We start from the raw sequence: 19,121 nt of genomic DNA, 5'->3' as shown, positions 1-19,121 counted from the left end.
CATCTAACACAAAGACCACTCAAGTTCAATCAAGGCCGAGCTCCCATCGCTCCCACAGGGAAGGTGGTTGGCTAATTTGCTCCGTCTCCGCCAGCGTTACTCTGTGGAGCAGCGGGTGGTTAAATCTTTCACAGCGCTCGGTGCTCTTGTGCTCTTGTTGCCGGGCTTGTCTGGCGGACACGCAGCGCAGATCTGACTCCTCTGTTTTTGTGCCCCATGCATTGTTGCATTTTACATGAAACCTCGATGGAACAAATGCCCTCTGACTAGTTTGCCAGCGAGCGGCTCGGCGCCATCCCTGTGAAAATCAGCCTGGTAAAAAGGCTGAGGGTGATTTACATAGCGGACTCATGAAAGGGTTTTTAGCGGACTCATGAAAGGGTTTTTGGCGTCGAAAAGAGGGGAGCCCATTGTCGACACAGGGTTTGCAGGGACTTTGGAGGCAAACGTAAAGACTGATAATGATGTGGTGGGATGATGGTAAAGACATGAGGCGGCGGTGGAGAGGAGGAGGAGGAGCGCAGTGATAGCCCTCTCATGCTCTCATACTTTTCATTTTAATGTTGGCTGTAGTGAATTATGTGCATTATCTAGAGACGTCCTCATCACGATTGCAGAGATCATTATCATTACAGTGAAAAAGGTTCAAACACACACACGTGATCCTCACACGATAGACTGCTGCCAAAGTGTATTCATCATCATCATTAACTCCACAGTGGGGATGATTGGACCGGATAGAACATTGAACACATGACATTATGCCTTCATGCAATTTCTGGACAACACCTTTGACAGAAGATATAATGTACATAATATATTTGCTATGTCAATACTGTAAATTCCAATATCAAAGCATTATTGATTTCATGGGAAATAATATACACTGCAATATACACAAACAAAAAAAACCCACCATACTTAATGTATTAACTATGTCCCCTGAACTTATTATCAAAATACATTTGACATTGTTTTTGACAAAACAAAAAATTGTCAGAATACCGTATGTAGTATAGAGCTGTCAATCCTCCTCCATGATACCAATCAAATTCCATTTGTTACTTTTTTAAATATTCAAAGAAATATTCAAATATTTAATGCTCAAATGCAGCCTGTTAAATAATGTGTACTACACTACTCAGGCTTATGCATTTTCAATGCCACTACAAGCATGTGGTTGTTGTTACACATTCTATCCACTAGTACAGTGGTTCTCAAACTTTTTTCAATAATGTACCCCTTTTGAATTGTTTCTTTAAGCCAAGTACCCCCTGACCAGCGCTAATAATTTTCGGTAAAAAAAAAAAAAAAAAATTGTATATAAACAGTAAAGCGCTGTCAGCGATAGATTTACTAACCAACAGCCTTGTAACTGAAAAAAACAAACTTTTAATTGCTAATGAGAACAAACAACACAAAAACTGTAAAAAAAAAAAAAGACAAAAAATTGGAAAAAGATGGTAGAAAGAAGGAAGTAAGGCAAGAATAGGCCAAAAAGGTATCAAAAACTTTAAAAACAGTGACATAAGAAGAAAAAAGCGAGAAACTTGTAAAAAGTAGAAGGACAGTATAGGAAGGAAGGCAAGTTTAGGTCCAAAGAAGGCAACACAAATGTCACATTTTTGGTAGGAAAAAAAGTACCCCTAGGGGTACACGTACCCCCATTTGAGAAACACTGTTCTAGAGGGACTTCTAACATTAGCCTGGCCTTGAAGGGGACCTGCACTCAACTTGGTTTACATAAATTTTCCACCATGAGCACACAGCGACAAACACAAATCAACAGAGAACTCTGTAATGAAACATTATCTAACAAGTGTATTGAAGCGGCTCCGTTGTAAAGGCCAATGGTGCTCGGTTAGCACAATGACATCATGTTAGAAAGCACAGCCAAAACAATTTGTCATAAACTAGCTAAGTAGCAAACGGCATTAATAACTAAGCCAAACGGTGCTGTCACTACTATTTAGTGATTTATAAGCAACCTGGTTCTTGCAGATTGCAGAACTCACATTATCAATATCATTGGCATCATAAGCATCACTTGCTATCACCATCCTGATCATCTACAGCATTTGGTTCATGGCAATCCACCCATCAGATTATTGTGCTAAATTTTGTAAGCAGAGGAAAGCTGATAGAATATCCAAATGCATTAATACCGATACTAAACACCAATACTAAATTTCACTGCAACCTGGAAAGTAGTTGTTAGGACTTGAGAGATATATCAAATCCTAACAACTACTTTCCAGGTTGCAGTGAAATTTACTATAAAATTTAGTGTAAAACGAAATACTTAAGTGAAATAAAGTTAGTTCATATTGTTCCTGAAGGAGGAGGATGAGGATTCTGTTCAGTGTGAGAGCACATGAGAATTATTCTTGGGAGACAGACAGTTTTCTTACCTCTTTCAAAGTTATTCTCACATTGACATACAGTAATGCACAGCACAGCTGGATGTGAGGCATTTCAAGATGCAGTGCGCCAGACAGTCTGAAGGAAAGGTGTGCTGTCCAAAATCAAAAAACGTAAATAAAAGATAACTCTTAAAGCCTTTCTACTAGTGCAAAATAGTCTTAAAATAATATCGGCATAACTAGTTAACATTGTGCCCAAACTGCCCAAGTATTCACTAAAATCAAGATACAGGCTGTGAATAAAATCCCCCCAAAAAATAAAAAATACAACATGAGAAAGAAAGGAGGACAGATAAATGGATGTGTCTGCCCCAAATTTCGGGAAATCCTATTGAGCAGAGGATGAAAAAGAAGCTTACCGTGCGCGCACTGTGGAGTGGAGCCACATCAGATCTGATGTGAAGGAGAGTGCTATGGGATTAAACCCAACTGGTACAGTGATAGGCCTACAGACGGAGAGAAAAAGACAGAAACACTGAATTTCTCTTCTTCAAATTCCTACAGAAGTGCAACAGGGTCGACAGTGCCTCAAAATCAGAGGAAACTGTCGCATCTAGGGATGCAGGCTTGGACCCAAAAGTGCAGAGACTAGGAGGCAGTGGAAGATTTAGAAGATTGATTAAATAAGACGGCTTTCAACAAAGGGATTCCTGAGGCAGGCAGGCAGGCAGGCAGGCAAAAAGCAGCAGAGGTAAGCCAAAAGAGTTCCAAAAACACTAAGAAAACTAAAGACTAGGGAATCAAAAAGCACACAGAACAGCGAGGGAGTAACAAACACAACGATGTGACAACAGACAAAGGAAGCACAGATACTAAATACACCAGATGATGAGGGTAGTAACGAGGAACAGGTGACATGAGGGCTGCTGAACAGGTGGAACACATCAGGGCGGGGCAGACAATCATAAAGGCATGCAAGGCACGAAGTAAAATAAAACATGACACAGAAGAAACAGAAGGTGCTTCTCATGTCGCTTAAAAATTGCCTCCTCGACTCCTCCACTTGCCTCCCTTCCTCGCGTCTTAGTCCCTCCCACCGAGGAGGCCCCGAAATCAGAGACACGACGAAATCACGGGAGGAGAGTGGAACCGTGTGTTTTAGAGGGATGGGACGTCCTTTTCTCTGAAGCGTCTCATGAACTCGTCAGCTGTAAGGGCAGAGTTAGCAACTTCTTCAGCTGCAAGGCTTCCTGGAAGGGCTGCTCTGATGCGTCCTCGCTGGTGGCTCCTCGATGATCCCTCCTCGATGCTCGCTCCTCGGTTCTTGGGGGCAGAAATAAGAGCTTTGAGCTTTGAGCTTCACCGAGGAGGGACAGAACAACTCCCGGTTCAGCAGAGGACCGAGAGACTACAAAGTAAAACAGGAAACTAAAGAATGAAACACACACAAGGATGGAACTAGGTAAATAAAACAGAGAACGGGGAAACAGGGAAACAGTAACACACAGGGAATGAATTGACAAAATAAAACAGGAAAAACCACAACCGTGACAGAAACCACCATAAGATTTGTACAGCCTTTAAAATGCATTGCCAATCAGGGTCACAGTGTGCTAAGTCAGTGGAGAATTTGTGCAGTGAGTGAGATAGTGAATTAATGGACTTGTAATGTGTGCCGGTAAGGAGGAATGGCTTCATTTCAGCACTGTGACACGAGAGCAGCCGGAGGACAGACGCCCGAGTAGATAAACAGAGGAAATGACACAATGCTGACACAGAGAAGTGTGTAAATATACAGCTGTATGCAGCACCTTAGCAATGGAAGCCTAACTCTGTCCCTCTATGCCCTGACCTCTACTATACATACTCCAAACACACACTACTTAATCCCCTGAAATCTGACCACAGGCAGTGTTGTAGTTTGCTTGCTCATGTCAGTCTTCTGTATGTCAGACACTTTACAGAACCACAGACATGCAGTTTCCTACTCAAGCCCTATTCGCACAGGGTTAGTATTGCCTGGTGACCTCTAGTCATTTGTAATAAATACAGAAGAGGTCTGTGACCTTAGAGAGTGACATACACACACACAGACATACAGAGAGAGAGAGAGAGAGAGAGACTGAGAGCAAAGAGGAGAAGGATCGCTTTGTGACCGGTGCGGAGATGAGATGCGAACGTGAACTGGACGTACTGTATTACTGCCTGATGAACGTTACCGTGAACTCGTTCATTCTGGTGTCTGTGAACGGCACGCTATCTCAGTTTAACTTCGTTCAATAGGGTGCCAGATTTCTATAGAGCCTTGCAGGCGAAAACCCCGGCTAAAACACACCGTAAACAGGCCTTAATATGTAAAAAATAAAAAACACCCAATCTGGCAACACCAGCCACCAGTGTCGCACCGCCGTATGCGTCATCAAAACAAAAAGCAGAGACGTCTATGGAGGAGACGGCAGCAAGGAGGCTTCGTATGATCATTTAAACGAGTTTTATGACAAGGTCGGTGAGGATGCGAAAAATCTGACATTTCTGTGCAAAATTTGCCCGCCGGCTTTCAAAAAGAAAATCCGCACTTCAGTCACATCCAAAGCAACCTTAAAAGTGAACTGATTGGATACGAAGATGAAATCTGAAGCAGAGTTTCAGTGTTAAAACTGATAAAATAATTGCTGTTTGTGGTTCTATATCGGCTGTGGCAATACTTTTTAAAAATAATAGCTCGCAGCAACATATGGAAAAAAAGAACTATGAATTAGTTCATTTTTGGAACTGTGAACTTAGTTCAACATTTTGAAGTATGAACTATGAACTGAACTAGTTCATTTTAAAATTTGTGAACTGAACTTTGAACTAGTTCATGTAGAAAGTGAACTTTCCCGACACTGTGTGCGTCTGGTATAAATGGCCAGGCGCGAATCTCTGCTTCGCGGCTATTCGTGGCGCATCAGTGTGCAATGTGTTTTCGCTGTAACTCTCTGGAAGCAAGCATAACTTGCATTGTCAAATTAGTCCTTTTAGTTACTCTTGAAGCACACTAAAACAAAATATGTAAAAAGTGTATGAAATGGCTGGTGTCCCTCCAACTCAGGATTTTTAGGTGGCACCTGGGGTGACCAAAACAATATTAGCCCCTGGAGACAGACACAGGTTAGCAGCTCTACAGTCTGTACACTGTACACATTACAGTAGGCTATGCGTTGTTCTTGGAATGTAACCTAACATTTCAGGCACACAAATGCTTAAGCTAGTGGGGTGGCAGTAGCTCAGTCTGTAGGGAGTTGGGTTGGGAACCGGAGTACGGAGTGTGGACTGGTAGCTGGAGAGATGCCAGTTCACCTCCTGGGCACTGCCAAGGTGTTCTTGAGCAAGGCACTCACAAAAAACTTAAAACACAAATGAAATCCTAATAAATCCACACAGTATATACCCCAACATGCTCCATCTCTTGATAAGACTGGATATAAAGTCACAAGCTCAGTGTTGCAGTAAAAATCCGCTTATCACTGCAAAATACAAAGTTCTCATCCAGACACAAAATGCCACCTCATCTCATGTGCAAATGAAGCAATCTAACTGCAGTGCAGATAAATAAGTCCCTGGTTCTTTTATTCTTTGAACAGTTCTTGAACACTTTAGAACAGATTTAGAACTGAAATATCTCAGCAACATGTGTCACTGTCCCTGTAAGACTTTTCTAGGACTCACTTTCTCCAAAAAGCAGCACTGTTCCGGAGTTCAGAAAACAAGGAAAAAGCAGTTATGACACTACTGTATTTACACTCTTTCATTATAGATGCTTAATGGTTGTGTGCTCATGGTAACCCAGAGGCAAACAAACACCTAATTCATTCTGACACCAGCACTTATTTTAGGCTGCTAACAGGGTCTGTCTGATATGGAATATTAATCATTATCAGCCATGCATGAAAGTGTAATGCCCTCCAAAAAAGGGTCAAATAGAAGAAGAAAACATTTACAATTTCCACACTATTTTTATTTAGTAAATAAGAGTGCAGGCCTGAATTGATTACTGATCCTTCATGTGGAATGGTTATTGTAAATATTGTAGATATTAATTAGATGCTTATAATTTATTGGCCCACGTTCCTTTTTTTCCCTTATGATGATGATCACCAACAACAGCCCGTCATTATTCTCATCTATCCTTCAATAGCATGAGTGAGTCAAGAGAAACTTGTATTGGGAAGAAGAAACCAGCGGTGAGGAGATTAGATTCTTGCAGCACAGGAAGGTATCGGCCCGTTAATCCTGAGACAATACAAATCTATCACCAGACAGAAAAATGATTTTAGATGATGATTCTGTAAACGTCGGTTAAGGTTAAGGAAAGTTTGGGATCACAGAGATCTTCATAATAGTCTTGCATTGCCAGACCTTCCTACACAGCGCTGCGGCGGAGGGTCTGGCTAGTCCACACAGCATTCCGCGATGGGAGAAAAACGTGCTCTGGTTTATTGCCATTTCTTTAAACCAATCACAATCTTCTTGGGCGCTTATGCAATAACGGTGCCTCTGCAACATAGCCTCGGGAAGGAACTTGTTTTGGTGGAACATGTGTACGTTCAAAAGTTGTTTTAGTCGTGAAACAGCAAACTCAGATTGGACAGATAGTCTAGCTAGCTGTCTGGATTTACCCTGCAGAGATCTGAGGAGCAGTTAACAATAGTCCTCATAAATCCACCGATGTTTAGAACGCCAACACAAAGAAAGAGGAAGGTAAAGGACATCCTGCCGTAAAGAAGGATATCTGGCGAATTTCCGGCGGCACTGTAGCAATCCCGGAAGAGGAACGTCGTGGATATAAACTATCCTAACACCTTCATTGTTGTCTGTGATCAGGCCCACCAAAGCTTTTTCGTCAGCAAACCTGATGATGGTGTTGGCATTAAAAATGGCTACACAGTCATGTGTGTACAGGGAGTACAGCAGGGGGCTCAGAACACAGCCCTAAAATCTGATCAAAAGCGTCAGATCTCTGACCAAAATCCCTCAACTCACTCAACTCACTTGGCTCAGAAATTTTAATCAAATAATCTGCTCAAGGCTAAAGCTGAATTCATAATCCACCGTACAAGAGTTACATATTACAATGAGAGTGAAAGTTCAAGTAGACCCTTCTAGCTGCCATGATAAAACAAAATGAATAATTTTCCCACCATTAATTTAATCCAAACTCCATCAGGACCTGTTACCCAAATTTTCTTTTTTTACTTTTGGATTGTTTACGCTCATACATTTTTTTTTTTGTCAGAGCTCAAATTATAGCTTCATTGAATAATGAGGACACAGAATACATTGAAGTAGTGCTTGCCTTCTTAGAACTTAAAGAGGCTTTGAACAAAATTGCCAGGCATCGATGGTCTGCCTCTGGAGCTGTTCCTAGAATTATGGGATGTTATCGGGCCATTGCTCTTAGATTCTATTAATTATGCCCTAGACACGGGGTCCTTTCATCATGACCAAAATACATCCCTAATGTCAGTAACAGAATTTACTAAAGTTTTAGTTAGAAGACTTAAGACATATGTGGGCAAGCTAATTAATCATGACCAAACTGGATTTTTTAAAGAGGGAGACTTGCATGAGACCATAATACACTCATGGTTCTACCCTGAGCCTCCATCAATAGAAGAATCCTTAAATAATTTTAAGGATATTGCTTTCATAGAAAGATCATTAACTGTAATTCCGAAAGTGTGGGAATCCACTGTACCGGCTTGGGATGTCCTCATTGGTATTCTTTTCAATCCACATTTCTTTGCACAGACATGTGTCACTTATAAAATGTAGACAGAATGTAATGGTGATACATATAGTTTGTGTTAAATGCTGTTTCTCCATATCCATGGTACCTTGTGTACGATTTTCATGTGACAAATTCACTAAAAAGTTTATCACAAAGAAACCAATCTGCTCTTCTTTAGCTGTCTGCCAATTCAATTTCCCTCCTTTGAATTACAGGAGCATTGGAAACACGTACGAGCATTTTTTAACTGCCATGTTCTTTGCATGCATATTGTAATTTTCCCATTCTTGCTCTAAACTTACTCCACTCCAAATACACTTTTTTACACTACAATACACTGATGACGTACTGTACATTCCAGTCTAACTACCGGCCTGTATGCCAGCTGTATTAGCTATGACACATTATCAACTTGTTTCACAATACAGGCTTTTATAAACATTTTCATATCGTAGTTTTGGGAAATGATGGGTAGTATTTATTTAGTAAAAGGATTATATTAAAGAGTGTTGTTGGGATTTTTTGTTGAGGAAAGGATTTGTTTTAATGTTTTGGAATTCAAAAGGGTTTCATTTTCAAGAACTTTTCTCAAGGAATAAACAAACACAGATCATTATTGATGAGATGCTATTGCAGTTGGGCAGACGCTGCTCACAGGAGGGACATTTTACAAGATCGTACCGAAAAACCTGAAAAGGATCCCACACAACAGATACGGTTTCACTCTTTTGTTGTTCCCTTCATTTATTTGCATTATGATCTAACACTGTCTGAATATCACAAAACTCCATCTGTCTCTTCCTGTTTGAAAACCCACAAAAGCTGACCCTTTGAATTCACTTTTACCGCAGATGGACATTGGCATGGCTAATTAAAGTTCAAACTAATCCAGTCAGGTGCGGTCCCATTACACTTCAGTCCTGTGAATATTCTGTCAGGATTAAAAATAAAAACGGCTTATAAACAAAAGGTGTGAAGCAGACAGGTCAAAAGACTGGCAAAAGAAATCCAAACAAAAGCCCATACACTACAAAAACTGAAAACAAGAATAACCAAACCACTGTAGGAATAAACTGCACAGAGAAAGCCCAAGGGATAGATGCAGGAAAAGACACATGATCGTACAACAGACAAAGAAAGCACAAGGTAACAAGGGTAGTAACGAGGGCTGACATGAGGGCTGAGGGACAGGTGGAACACATAAGGGAGGGGGCAGACAATCAAAAAGGCGGGAAAACACACAAGGCAGGAAGTCAAACAAGACATGACACAGGAGAAACAGAGACTACAAAGTAAATTGGGGAAACTGATGGATGGAACTAGGAAAACAAAACAGAGAACACAGAAAGAACACGGGTATATCATAACCATGAACAAATAACAGGGAAACTGTAACACAGGAAATTAATTGACAAAATATTCATCTCCCATGTATTTCACTAGCAGAATTCAAAGCATTTCATTGCTTTCACACACGGTTTACAGTTTTGGATGGCTGTGACAGATATTTGTGACAACCATGAAAATGGTGACTTCATGTCATATTTCCAGCCTGAGTGCTGGGTAATTGTGGCTAATGTGACTTCACCTTAAGCAACTGTTTGGAGACCAGTAGTTGTTTGACATGCAGTTTGACATTTGGGATACTGTCCTCACCAGGAAATCACTGCATTGGTCATTGTTTTGAATGCTGAAAATGATGTGGTCTGCATCCTGTCTCCTAAATTTGTTTGATTTAACCATGACCAGTTCCTACCCTTAACCAACTATAGAATGTGAAAGTTCACTCTTCTCTCTCACCTAATTTCCCACAGGTCAAAAAAACAACTAACATCCACTAACATCTGGCTTTTGTCTTTTGTGGGAAAGGTTACAATCAGCATTCATTCCCTAGACAAATGACTCTGCAGTAGTCACAGCCCCTTTTCCTGCGATGCTATGATGCACATCGCTATGACATACTTGTCTACTGGCAATGGGAAAGGACTCTGTCACCTATTTTTCTAATTTTGGTGGAAAAGGGGTATTGGAAATAGTACTTTGTCAAAAATTTCAACTCAAGGTCTACTTGCTAGCTTGTTCCAGAGTTTTCAATTACATATTGTGGTCTCAGAGAATATGGTCAGGTAGTTTAGTTACCAGTAGCAAATCTAACTTGAGTTATCTCAAAAATAGCTTTAACACTCGACCTATATAAGTTTAGAGAAAGCTGGTGATTATGGTTTCTAGAAACGTTGACTGGTTGCAAAATGTGGTCCCCAGTGTCAAAGTCACATGTGGTTGAAAGCTCCAGAAAAAGCTAGCAACTGGACCTTGAGTTAATGCTTGTTGTGTTTTGGAAGGCAGTGACAAACAATGTTGTCTGGCTGATAGGGCTGCTAGATCAGAAAACTCTCATACAGGTCATTTGGTTACCTGTATTGTCATTTAGTTTGGAAGACTTGTTGCACTGCAGTCAAACCAAAAGTGGCATTGGTTAACCCAAACTGCAATGATCTTCCAAACAACAATGCAATGAAGTGTCACATGCAAAAAAAACATGTGATTTGGCCACTCTTCTGTGCCACTTCACTCTTGTTTTTGTCAGTTTTACAGTTCTTCAGATCACTGCTGGACCAAGACAGTACAATTATGTCCCAAATGTAGATCAATATCTGCATCAATTATCAGTCACAAGGTCCTTCAGTGCCTCCCATATGCGACTGTGCACTAAATATGTGTGCTATCTCCATGCCGTGCAATAAAATATAAAGACTTGAGTGACTAAGAAAGCTAATGGACGATTAGATGAGTGGACAGCTTTTGTGACGCATCGCAGGAGGCTCGGAGCTTAAACTACTTGCCGTGTCATTGCAGCCTCACTCTGCTCCAATTAATGTTTCTGGGCATTTCTCCACCACCGCCGCTGCTGCCTCAACCGCTGGTGCCGGCAGGAGAAAAAAGGACCCACAGGCCGTCACTGCACGAGCTGCCTCGCCAAATCTTCATCCTTTTTCTCTTTTTAAGGCAATGTATGCTAGAATGTGGCACAGGGCATATACAAGAGCGAGAAAGTTTGTGTCTCGTATGTTTAGACGTTTCCTGAATATTGTGTTTGAAGCGAGACATGTCAAAGTAGTGTTTGGTTCTTGAGAGTACTAATTCAGATCCGAAAGCCTCTCATGTTATCCTCAATTCCCCAAGTATACCCAACCAACCCCCACTGCATTGCTATCAACACCCCCTCTCTTGGATCCGGCTCTTCCTCCTTCCCTGGCTCGCTCTGTCGCGCAGATTCGACGGAGCTGAAAATACATCTCTGAACTCGGCGTCGGGGAGGCAGCGGGAGACAAGGCTTGTCAGCAGAAGGGTGGAGAAACAATGGAGGGAGGGGGAGTCAGAGGAAGAGGTGGATGTAGGGAGGGGGGGCCAGCGGTTCTATCTGTCGTCGATGAAGACCCCTCTGCCCCTCGCCATTCTGTCAAGTGACCCGCCACGCTGCACGCATCACCCCGTGCCCCAGACACTCGTACACACTTCCTCACCCTTTATTTCCATTCCTGTCACCCTCCTTCCTCATATGTTTTCATCGGAACAGTGGATCGAATGCCATCCCCTCCTCCCCTTCTTCTCATCTCTTATTATAATTTCTCTCCCTTTGTTGCCAGATTCTTTTTTCAACCCTTCCTCCCACACCTTTCCTTGTGCTTCATAATTCACTTCCTCCTCCTTCTTCACCCTGATGACAACTCCACCCTCCTCCTGTCACACTCTCTCCTTCCTCTCCTCTTCCTCCTCACTGAGGCCGATTAATGATGACGAGTTGATTAAAATGATGAGTACCTTTTAATTAATTTTATATCATTGAACTTGCACTACCTCTACTCTGCCAAATGCCAATGACTGATATCCAATCCTAAATATGACAATCTTATGAAAAGTTTTATGTTGCACCAGGTAATGTAAATGGTTTCCTCAAAAGGCAGAAACAGGTAATGTTTTGATTTGTTTTTAAAGGGGTGATAGAATGCAAAACCGATTTTACCCTGTCATAGTTGAATGAGGACAGTTCGGTGGGTAAATAGGACATACATAGAAGCTCAAAATCCCATTGACACCCCTTTACTATGAAAATCTCATATTTTGAAACTGCCGCTGAAAACGGTCGAATCCCAACAAAGCTGGAAGTTGACGTCAACCTCCCAAAAACCGGAACCTTTGTCAGCCCATGGGTGTATTAAGAGAACGGTCACGCCCCAACATTTACATAGGCTACACAATTGACCTGAGATCAGGTAGTTTTCTGAATCTAGCTAGGTCACGCAGATCTCTGCTATTCCATTACAAAATTCACTTCTGAAACTTTTTTATGCGAGAAATCAACCATATAAAGCTCAAATATGGGCCGTTTTACGAAAATGGATGGCTAATTGCTAATTTTCTCCGACTGTGTGTCGGAGTTTAGTGCAGGTGTTGGTGCTGCCTGGGTTGCTACATCGCCGCCCTGACCGCAGTGTCAGCGAGCTTGTTACGCCCGCAATCTTTTACCGCAGCCCGCAGGTTCCAGTTAATCTTATAATGGGTATGTGTGTTGAGTTATTTAAACAAACAATCGGGGAAATAAACGCCTCTTGTCCGTGAGTCTCATTGATAGAGCCGCGGTGAGATGGAGTCCATCAATGAGAGCTAGCTAGCCTCCTCCTAACTCTGACATTCACAAAAATACATTCAATTGAAATCCGAAATCGGACAAGTGTTAGCTAAGCTTTGTAAGACCTTGAGGAACCTGTAATATTCATGCCGTGTCGACAATTCAAACTGTAAATATACTTTAGTTATGCGGAAAGTGAGCAAGCTGCGATATTTTCCCCATTGTAATGAATGGGACATATAGCAAGCAGCTGCGCATCCTACAAAGACGCCTTTCGTTCATAAAAATGCCTTAAAATCAAATCGGACACAACGGTTAGCTTTATAAGACATTGGGGAATGATGTTGTATAAGTGGGTGATGAAATTCAAACTGTAAATATAATTTAGTTATGGCGACAGTGTAGCTAGCTAGCTGCGGTATTTCCCCATTGTAATGAATGGGACATATAACGCAGCTGCTCGTTCTACAAAGACGCGTACCAGCGTTCATAAAAATGCCTTAAAATCAAATCGGACACAACGGTTAGCTTTATAAGACATTGGGGAATGATGTTATATAAGTGGCGTATTGACGAATTTCAAACTGTAAATATAATTTAGTTATGGCAAAAGTGTAGCTAGCTAGCTGCGGTATTTCCCCATTGTAATGAATGGGACATATAGCAAGCAGCTGGTGGCTCCTAAAAAGACGCCTGCCGTTCATAAAAATGCCTTAAAATCAAATCGGACACAACGGTTAGCTTTATAAGACATTGTGGTAGATGTTATATAAGTGGCGTGACAAAATTCAAACTGTAAATATACTATAGTTATGCCAAAAGTGTAGCTAGCTAGCTGCGGTATTTCCCCATTGTAATGAATGGGACATATAGCAAGCAGCTGGTCGTCCACAAAAGGCGACCAGCGTTCATAAAAATGCCTTAAAATCAAATCGGACACAACGGTTAGCTTTATAAGACATTGGGGAATGATGTTATATAAGGGTGGCCGCAATTCAAATAAAATTCCGTAAATATATTAGAGTTATGCCGGCGCTGGCCGGCGGGGCCCGTATGCAGTATCCACAAAGGGTGACTTTGCCCTGGGTATGGAGCCCAGCAGGCTGCCGCTTTCCGTCGGACTGTGTGGAGCTCCTAAAGTCCGGCAGAGCGTCTTACCAAATTTGCAATTAGCCATCAATTTTTGTACAACGGCCCATATTTCAGCTTTATATACTTGATTTCTCGCTTAAAAAGTCTCAGAAGTGAATTTGGTAATGAAACATTGCAGTGTCTGGAATATGAGATTCTGTCGCTTCTCTAATTTATGTGTATTGGGGATTCACTCAACCAATCAGCGCGCGTCTCTAATGTCTGCGTATGGCAAGTCGCTCAACCAATCAGCGCGCAGCTCATCTAAATATTCATGACCATACCATATTTGGAAGAAAAGCTCTTGTTACAAATAGGGCCAAAACACAGGGATGCATAAGGGCCAGTAAAATATCAACCAGGCCATTTTCAGCCCAACCAATGTTACATACCCCATGAGGAGACCATAAGGAACAGTGTGAAATACCCTATATAATCATTCTATCACCCCTTTAAGATCTAATGGACAGCTTTCTTTCCAGCTGTGCAGCTTTCTCTGAATACAACCCTCATTTAGTGCTCTTCAGGAGTCACTTTAATTTTAACCCTTGTGTGGTGTTCATATTTATGTTATATAGCCAATGTTCCCGATTAATTAATTAATTAATGTGGTTGGTCCACCAGACCGGTGGACCAACCACATTAATTAGGCATTTAAATCAATACAGCCATGACATTTTATGTAAAAATACTTAACAGATGTTTACTTTAGCTCAATTAACAAAGATATATACATCATTTATGGTTCATATTTGCCATTTACCCCTATGAGATCACATTTATGATCATATGATCATTTTCTTTTTTGTGAGAAGACAAGGAAATTCAATTATAAAAAAGGTAAAAAAAAAATAGAAACAAGATTTTTGATCATTATTGGTGCTTATTTCTTAGAACTTAATCAGAACAAGTTAAAGAGCTTGAAATGTAACAATTTTGTAACTTTGTGTGGGAATAGCAGGTGCAGAAAGACAACATTCCCGCACACAGACACACATACACATACAGACGCACAGACACACACAGAGACGCACAGACACATAGACACACACACACAAGCAGCAGGCCCAGTTATGAGGAGGACACAGTTAAGTTTCATAGCACCTACAATTTTTACACAATTATTATACTCGGGTCCAGTAGACCCGAACACCTCATATGTAATAGTTATGTGTAGGGGGGGGTGTACCGTGTGCAGTCATTGAAAATAAGTTATTTTTTATGTTCTTCACAGAAAATGAGCCAAGGCCAGTGAGTTTGAGTTAGAAGAAATAATAAATAGCATCATTTTTCTTTTAGCAAACATTGAAAACAGGTCCCACAGACCCGAACACCATACAAGGGTTAATTTAAAAATCATCATTTAAAGCCGCACCATTCAATATGTTGTATTATCAAATGACTTTGCAAAATGAAATTTAGCAATGAGCTGGTTAACACTGGAACAATTAACAGCTAAAGAGCCAGCAAAATAGAACGCTAAGACAAGAGCAAATATTTGGACTATATAGTTCCATCGCCTTCAACTGGACAAAAATATTCATCATTGCCGGATGTCCCAGCAGCAACCACACCTGACTTCCATTTGTATTTTGGGCAAAAAATTATTATTAAATGCATTTTAGCAGGGATGGTGAGGAATAAAATAGCTAGTGCTGTTAGTCAGTGGGTTTCCTTGTTGGCTAATGCAACACTTTGGTTCATGAGACTATAGCTAAAAACAAACAGTCAGACTTTCATTAAACATGTTGCGGATGTCGTAATGCTAACTCACTGAGATTTGCTTTGATGCCAGCCTTAGCCCTGAGCTAAATAATGCTTCCCAGAGATTAACCTTTCTGTTAGTGCTACCCAGTCTTTTTGTCTTTTGCATTTTTAGTCATGAACTGGTCTTGCATTGCCAGACCACCCTCTACAGCGCTGCGATGGAGGGTCTGGCTAGTCCACACAGCATTCTGGAATGGGAGAAAAACTTGCTCTGGATATTGGCATTTCTTTAAACCAATCACAATCGTCTTGGGCGATGGAAGGAACTTGTTTTGGTGGAACATGTGTATGTTAAAAAGTTGTTTTAGTTGTGTAACAGAAAACTCAGATTGGACAGATAGTCTAGCTAGCGGTCTGGATTTACCCTGCAGAGATCCGAGGAGCAGTCAACCATAGTCCTGAATCCATGAATCCACCGATGTTCAGAACGGCAACACAAAGAAAGAGGAAGGTAAAGGACATCCTGCCGTAAAGAAGGATATACGGCAAATTTTCGGCGGCACCGGAACAATCCCGGAAGAGGAACGTCGTGGATATAAACTATCCTGATACCTTCATTGTTATCTGTGATCAGACCCACCACAGCTGTGTCGTCAGCAAACCTGATGATGGTGTTGGCGTTAAAAATGGCTACACAGTCATGTGTGTACAGGGAGTACAGCAGGGGGCTCAGAACACAGCCCTGAGGTGCTCAGGCATTAAAATATGATCAAAAGCGTTTTTTAATCAAATAATCTCCTCAAGGCTAAAGCTGAATTCATAATCCACCGTACAAGAGTTACATATTACAATGAGAGTGAAAGTTCAAGTAGACCCTTCTAGCTGCCATGATAAAACCAAATGAATAATTTTTCCACCATTAATTCAATCCAAACTCCATCAGGACCTGTTACTTTTTTTACTTTTGGATTGTTTACGCTCATCAAATATTTTTTGTCAGAGCTCAAATTATAGCGTCACTGAAAAATGAGGACACAGAATACATTGAAGTAGTGCTTGCTCTCTTAGAACTTAAAGAGGCTTTGAATATGATGCAAAGAGCAAAACCGCCAGGCCTCGATGGTCTGCTTCTGGAGCTGTTCCTAGAATTATGGGATGTTATCGGGCCATTGCTCTTAGATTCTATTAATTCTGCCCTAGACACGGGGTCCTTTCATCATGACCAAAATACATCACTAATGTCAGTGACAGAATTTACTAAAGTTTTAGTTAGCAGACTTGAGACATACAGTATGTGGGCAAGCTAATTAATCATGACCAAACTGGATTTTTTAAAGAGGGAGACTTGCATGAGACCATAATACACTCATGGTTCTACCCTGAGCCTCCATCGGTAGAAGAATGCTTAAATAATTTTAGGGATATTACTTTCATGGAAAGATCATTAGCTGTAATTCTAACAGATTAACAATTAACAGAAAGGGAATTAATAGAAGCTATACTATAAATGTGTTTCAGATTTCTCCATTTCTTTTGGTGGAAATGCCCATTTCTGGTGAATCTTGATTGCACTTAATAAAGGTGTAATATAAAAAAGGAAAAACTTTCTTGCTGGAAGCCCTGTTTTATCATTTCATGAACAGCCTTATTTCTTTCCTCTCCACACACCACAGTGTGCTTCATTTCAGCGATGATTTTTGTTTGGGAGCTCACATTGTTAGTCAGTGAAAAATTCTCCTGTGTCAACATTTGGGCTTGGAGATGTGATGTTATAGCATTGATTGTATTGCGTATGCCATCCAACACCAAGAGAGGTATAATTATAGATTTTCAGTGCAATTATGTCTGTCACTAGGGGGACATTGAACGAAGCAGGCACAATGCAAATTAAATCAATAGCATAAACGTAAAGGCTGTGAAATAGTAGCACTTGGATCTGCTTCAGAAAGCCTGGTCTCTGTAGTTTGCAGTGAAATGAAGAGTGTTGTGTAGATGATGTTGTTATATTGATCTGTCCTGACCTCTCTCATTCAGAAAAAGAGACTGTCCTGGAGCCATTCGTGCTGAAGGACCTGCTGCCGTCCGCGCTGGGAAGTTACTATCGCTACACTGGCTCTCTGACCACCCCGCCCTGCAGTAAGGTAGTGGAGTGGATCATCTTCAGCAGACCTATCTATGTCTCCTACAAACAGGTGAGAACACAAAAGCAGCTGGAGAATACTGCACTTGCTGTTTACAGTGATTTACATTCATTTGATTAAGGTAGATGTTACACATATGTATTGTTTAGGTAAAAAGGTATGGAACCTTAGTGCAGCCACATTTTGGTCTGCTATCTCATGACAAGAACGGGTTATTGTATGGTATCGTACGAAAACTTATGCACAACAATTCTGATGACACGCCTCTTCCACATTGCGTGGAAGTCTGGGACAGTGCCCAAGGAGTGGCAGCTCAGGGTGGTGCTTCCATGATTCAGAAAGGGGAACCATAGAGTGTGTGCAAATTACACGGTTATGACACTTCTCAGCCTCCCTGGTAAAGTCTACTCCAAGGTGCTGGAAAGGGTTTGGCCGATAGTCGAACCTCTGATTGAAGAGGAACAATGCGGATTCCATCCTGGTCGTGGAACAACGGAACAGCTATGCACTGTCGCAAGGATCGTGGAGTGGGCCTGGGAGCATGTGTTTTGTTTTGTACATCTGGAGATGGCGTATGACCAGGTCCCTGCGGGGAGGTGCTGCGGGAGGATGGTGTGAGGGGGGATCCCTTTTCAGGGCTATCCAATTCCTGTATGGCCAAAGCGAGAGGTGTGTCCGGGAGATTGGCCAAAGACTTGAAGCTTCAGGGGCAGTATTGCATTCGCATTACCGCACGATTTTGACGAAAAGAGAGCTGAGCTGGAAGGCATAGTTTTTGGTCTATCGGTCAATTTTCGTTCCTACCCTCACCTATGGTCATAAAGGTTGGGTTATGACCCAAACAACTATATCCTGGGTACAAGCGGCCAAAATAGGTTTCCTCAGGAGGGTGGCTGGCGTCTCCCTTAGAGAAGCTCCGTCATCTGTGCGGAACTCAGAATTGACCCGCTGCTCCTTTGCGTTGAAAGGAACCAGCTGAGGTGGTTACGCATCTGGATGCCCCCTGGGTGATTGCCATGGGTGATTGAGCATAGCTTGAGTTGATGCTGGTCAAGGATGCAGCAACCGCCACAGCTGACTGTGACTGGCTGAGACACATTTTGATAGAGCATAGGCATCCAACTTCACTGGGACTTGAAAAAACAGCATCTCTACCAGACCCTCCAACAATTCCCATAGATCCCTGTGTTTCAAAGAAATTACACTTTCATCCAGTTATTGCAATAAGCAAAAAGTATGCAAAGGAAGAGTACAGGTATTTGCACATTTTACCAAACACAAGCCCCTTGAAGGGCGATACTAGTTCAAATAGTCATTAAAATTACATGTTTGGTTTAAAATTAGTGCATAACATCAAAAAACAAGATCAACCATCCATT

At 41.5% G+C, this 19,121-nt stretch overlaps 1 protein-coding gene across 2 annotated transcripts in view; it reads left to right on the top strand.

The window, feature by feature from the left end:
• ptprga (protein tyrosine phosphatase receptor type Ga) overlaps positions 1–19,121 on the top strand; it is a 538,553-nt gene that overhangs the window by 395,028 nt on the left and 124,404 nt on the right. For both annotated transcript variants that reach the window (XM_039797848.1, XM_039797847.1), the window contains exon 7: positions 17,636–17,793. In XM_039797848.1, the coding sequence (XP_039653782.1) occupies positions 17,636–17,793 (158 nt within the window). The remainder of the gene's footprint in view (positions 1–17,635; positions 17,794–19,121) is intronic.

The sequence above is a fragment of the Perca fluviatilis genome, chromosome 4 (assembly GCF_010015445.1).
Source record: "Perca fluviatilis chromosome 4, GENO_Pfluv_1.0, whole genome shotgun sequence".
NCBI classification, from domain to species: Eukaryota; Metazoa; Chordata; class Actinopteri; order Perciformes; family Percidae; genus Perca; species Perca fluviatilis.
Note: the sequence above shows the minus strand (reverse complement) of the source record. Positions and strands in the feature narration are given on the sequence as shown.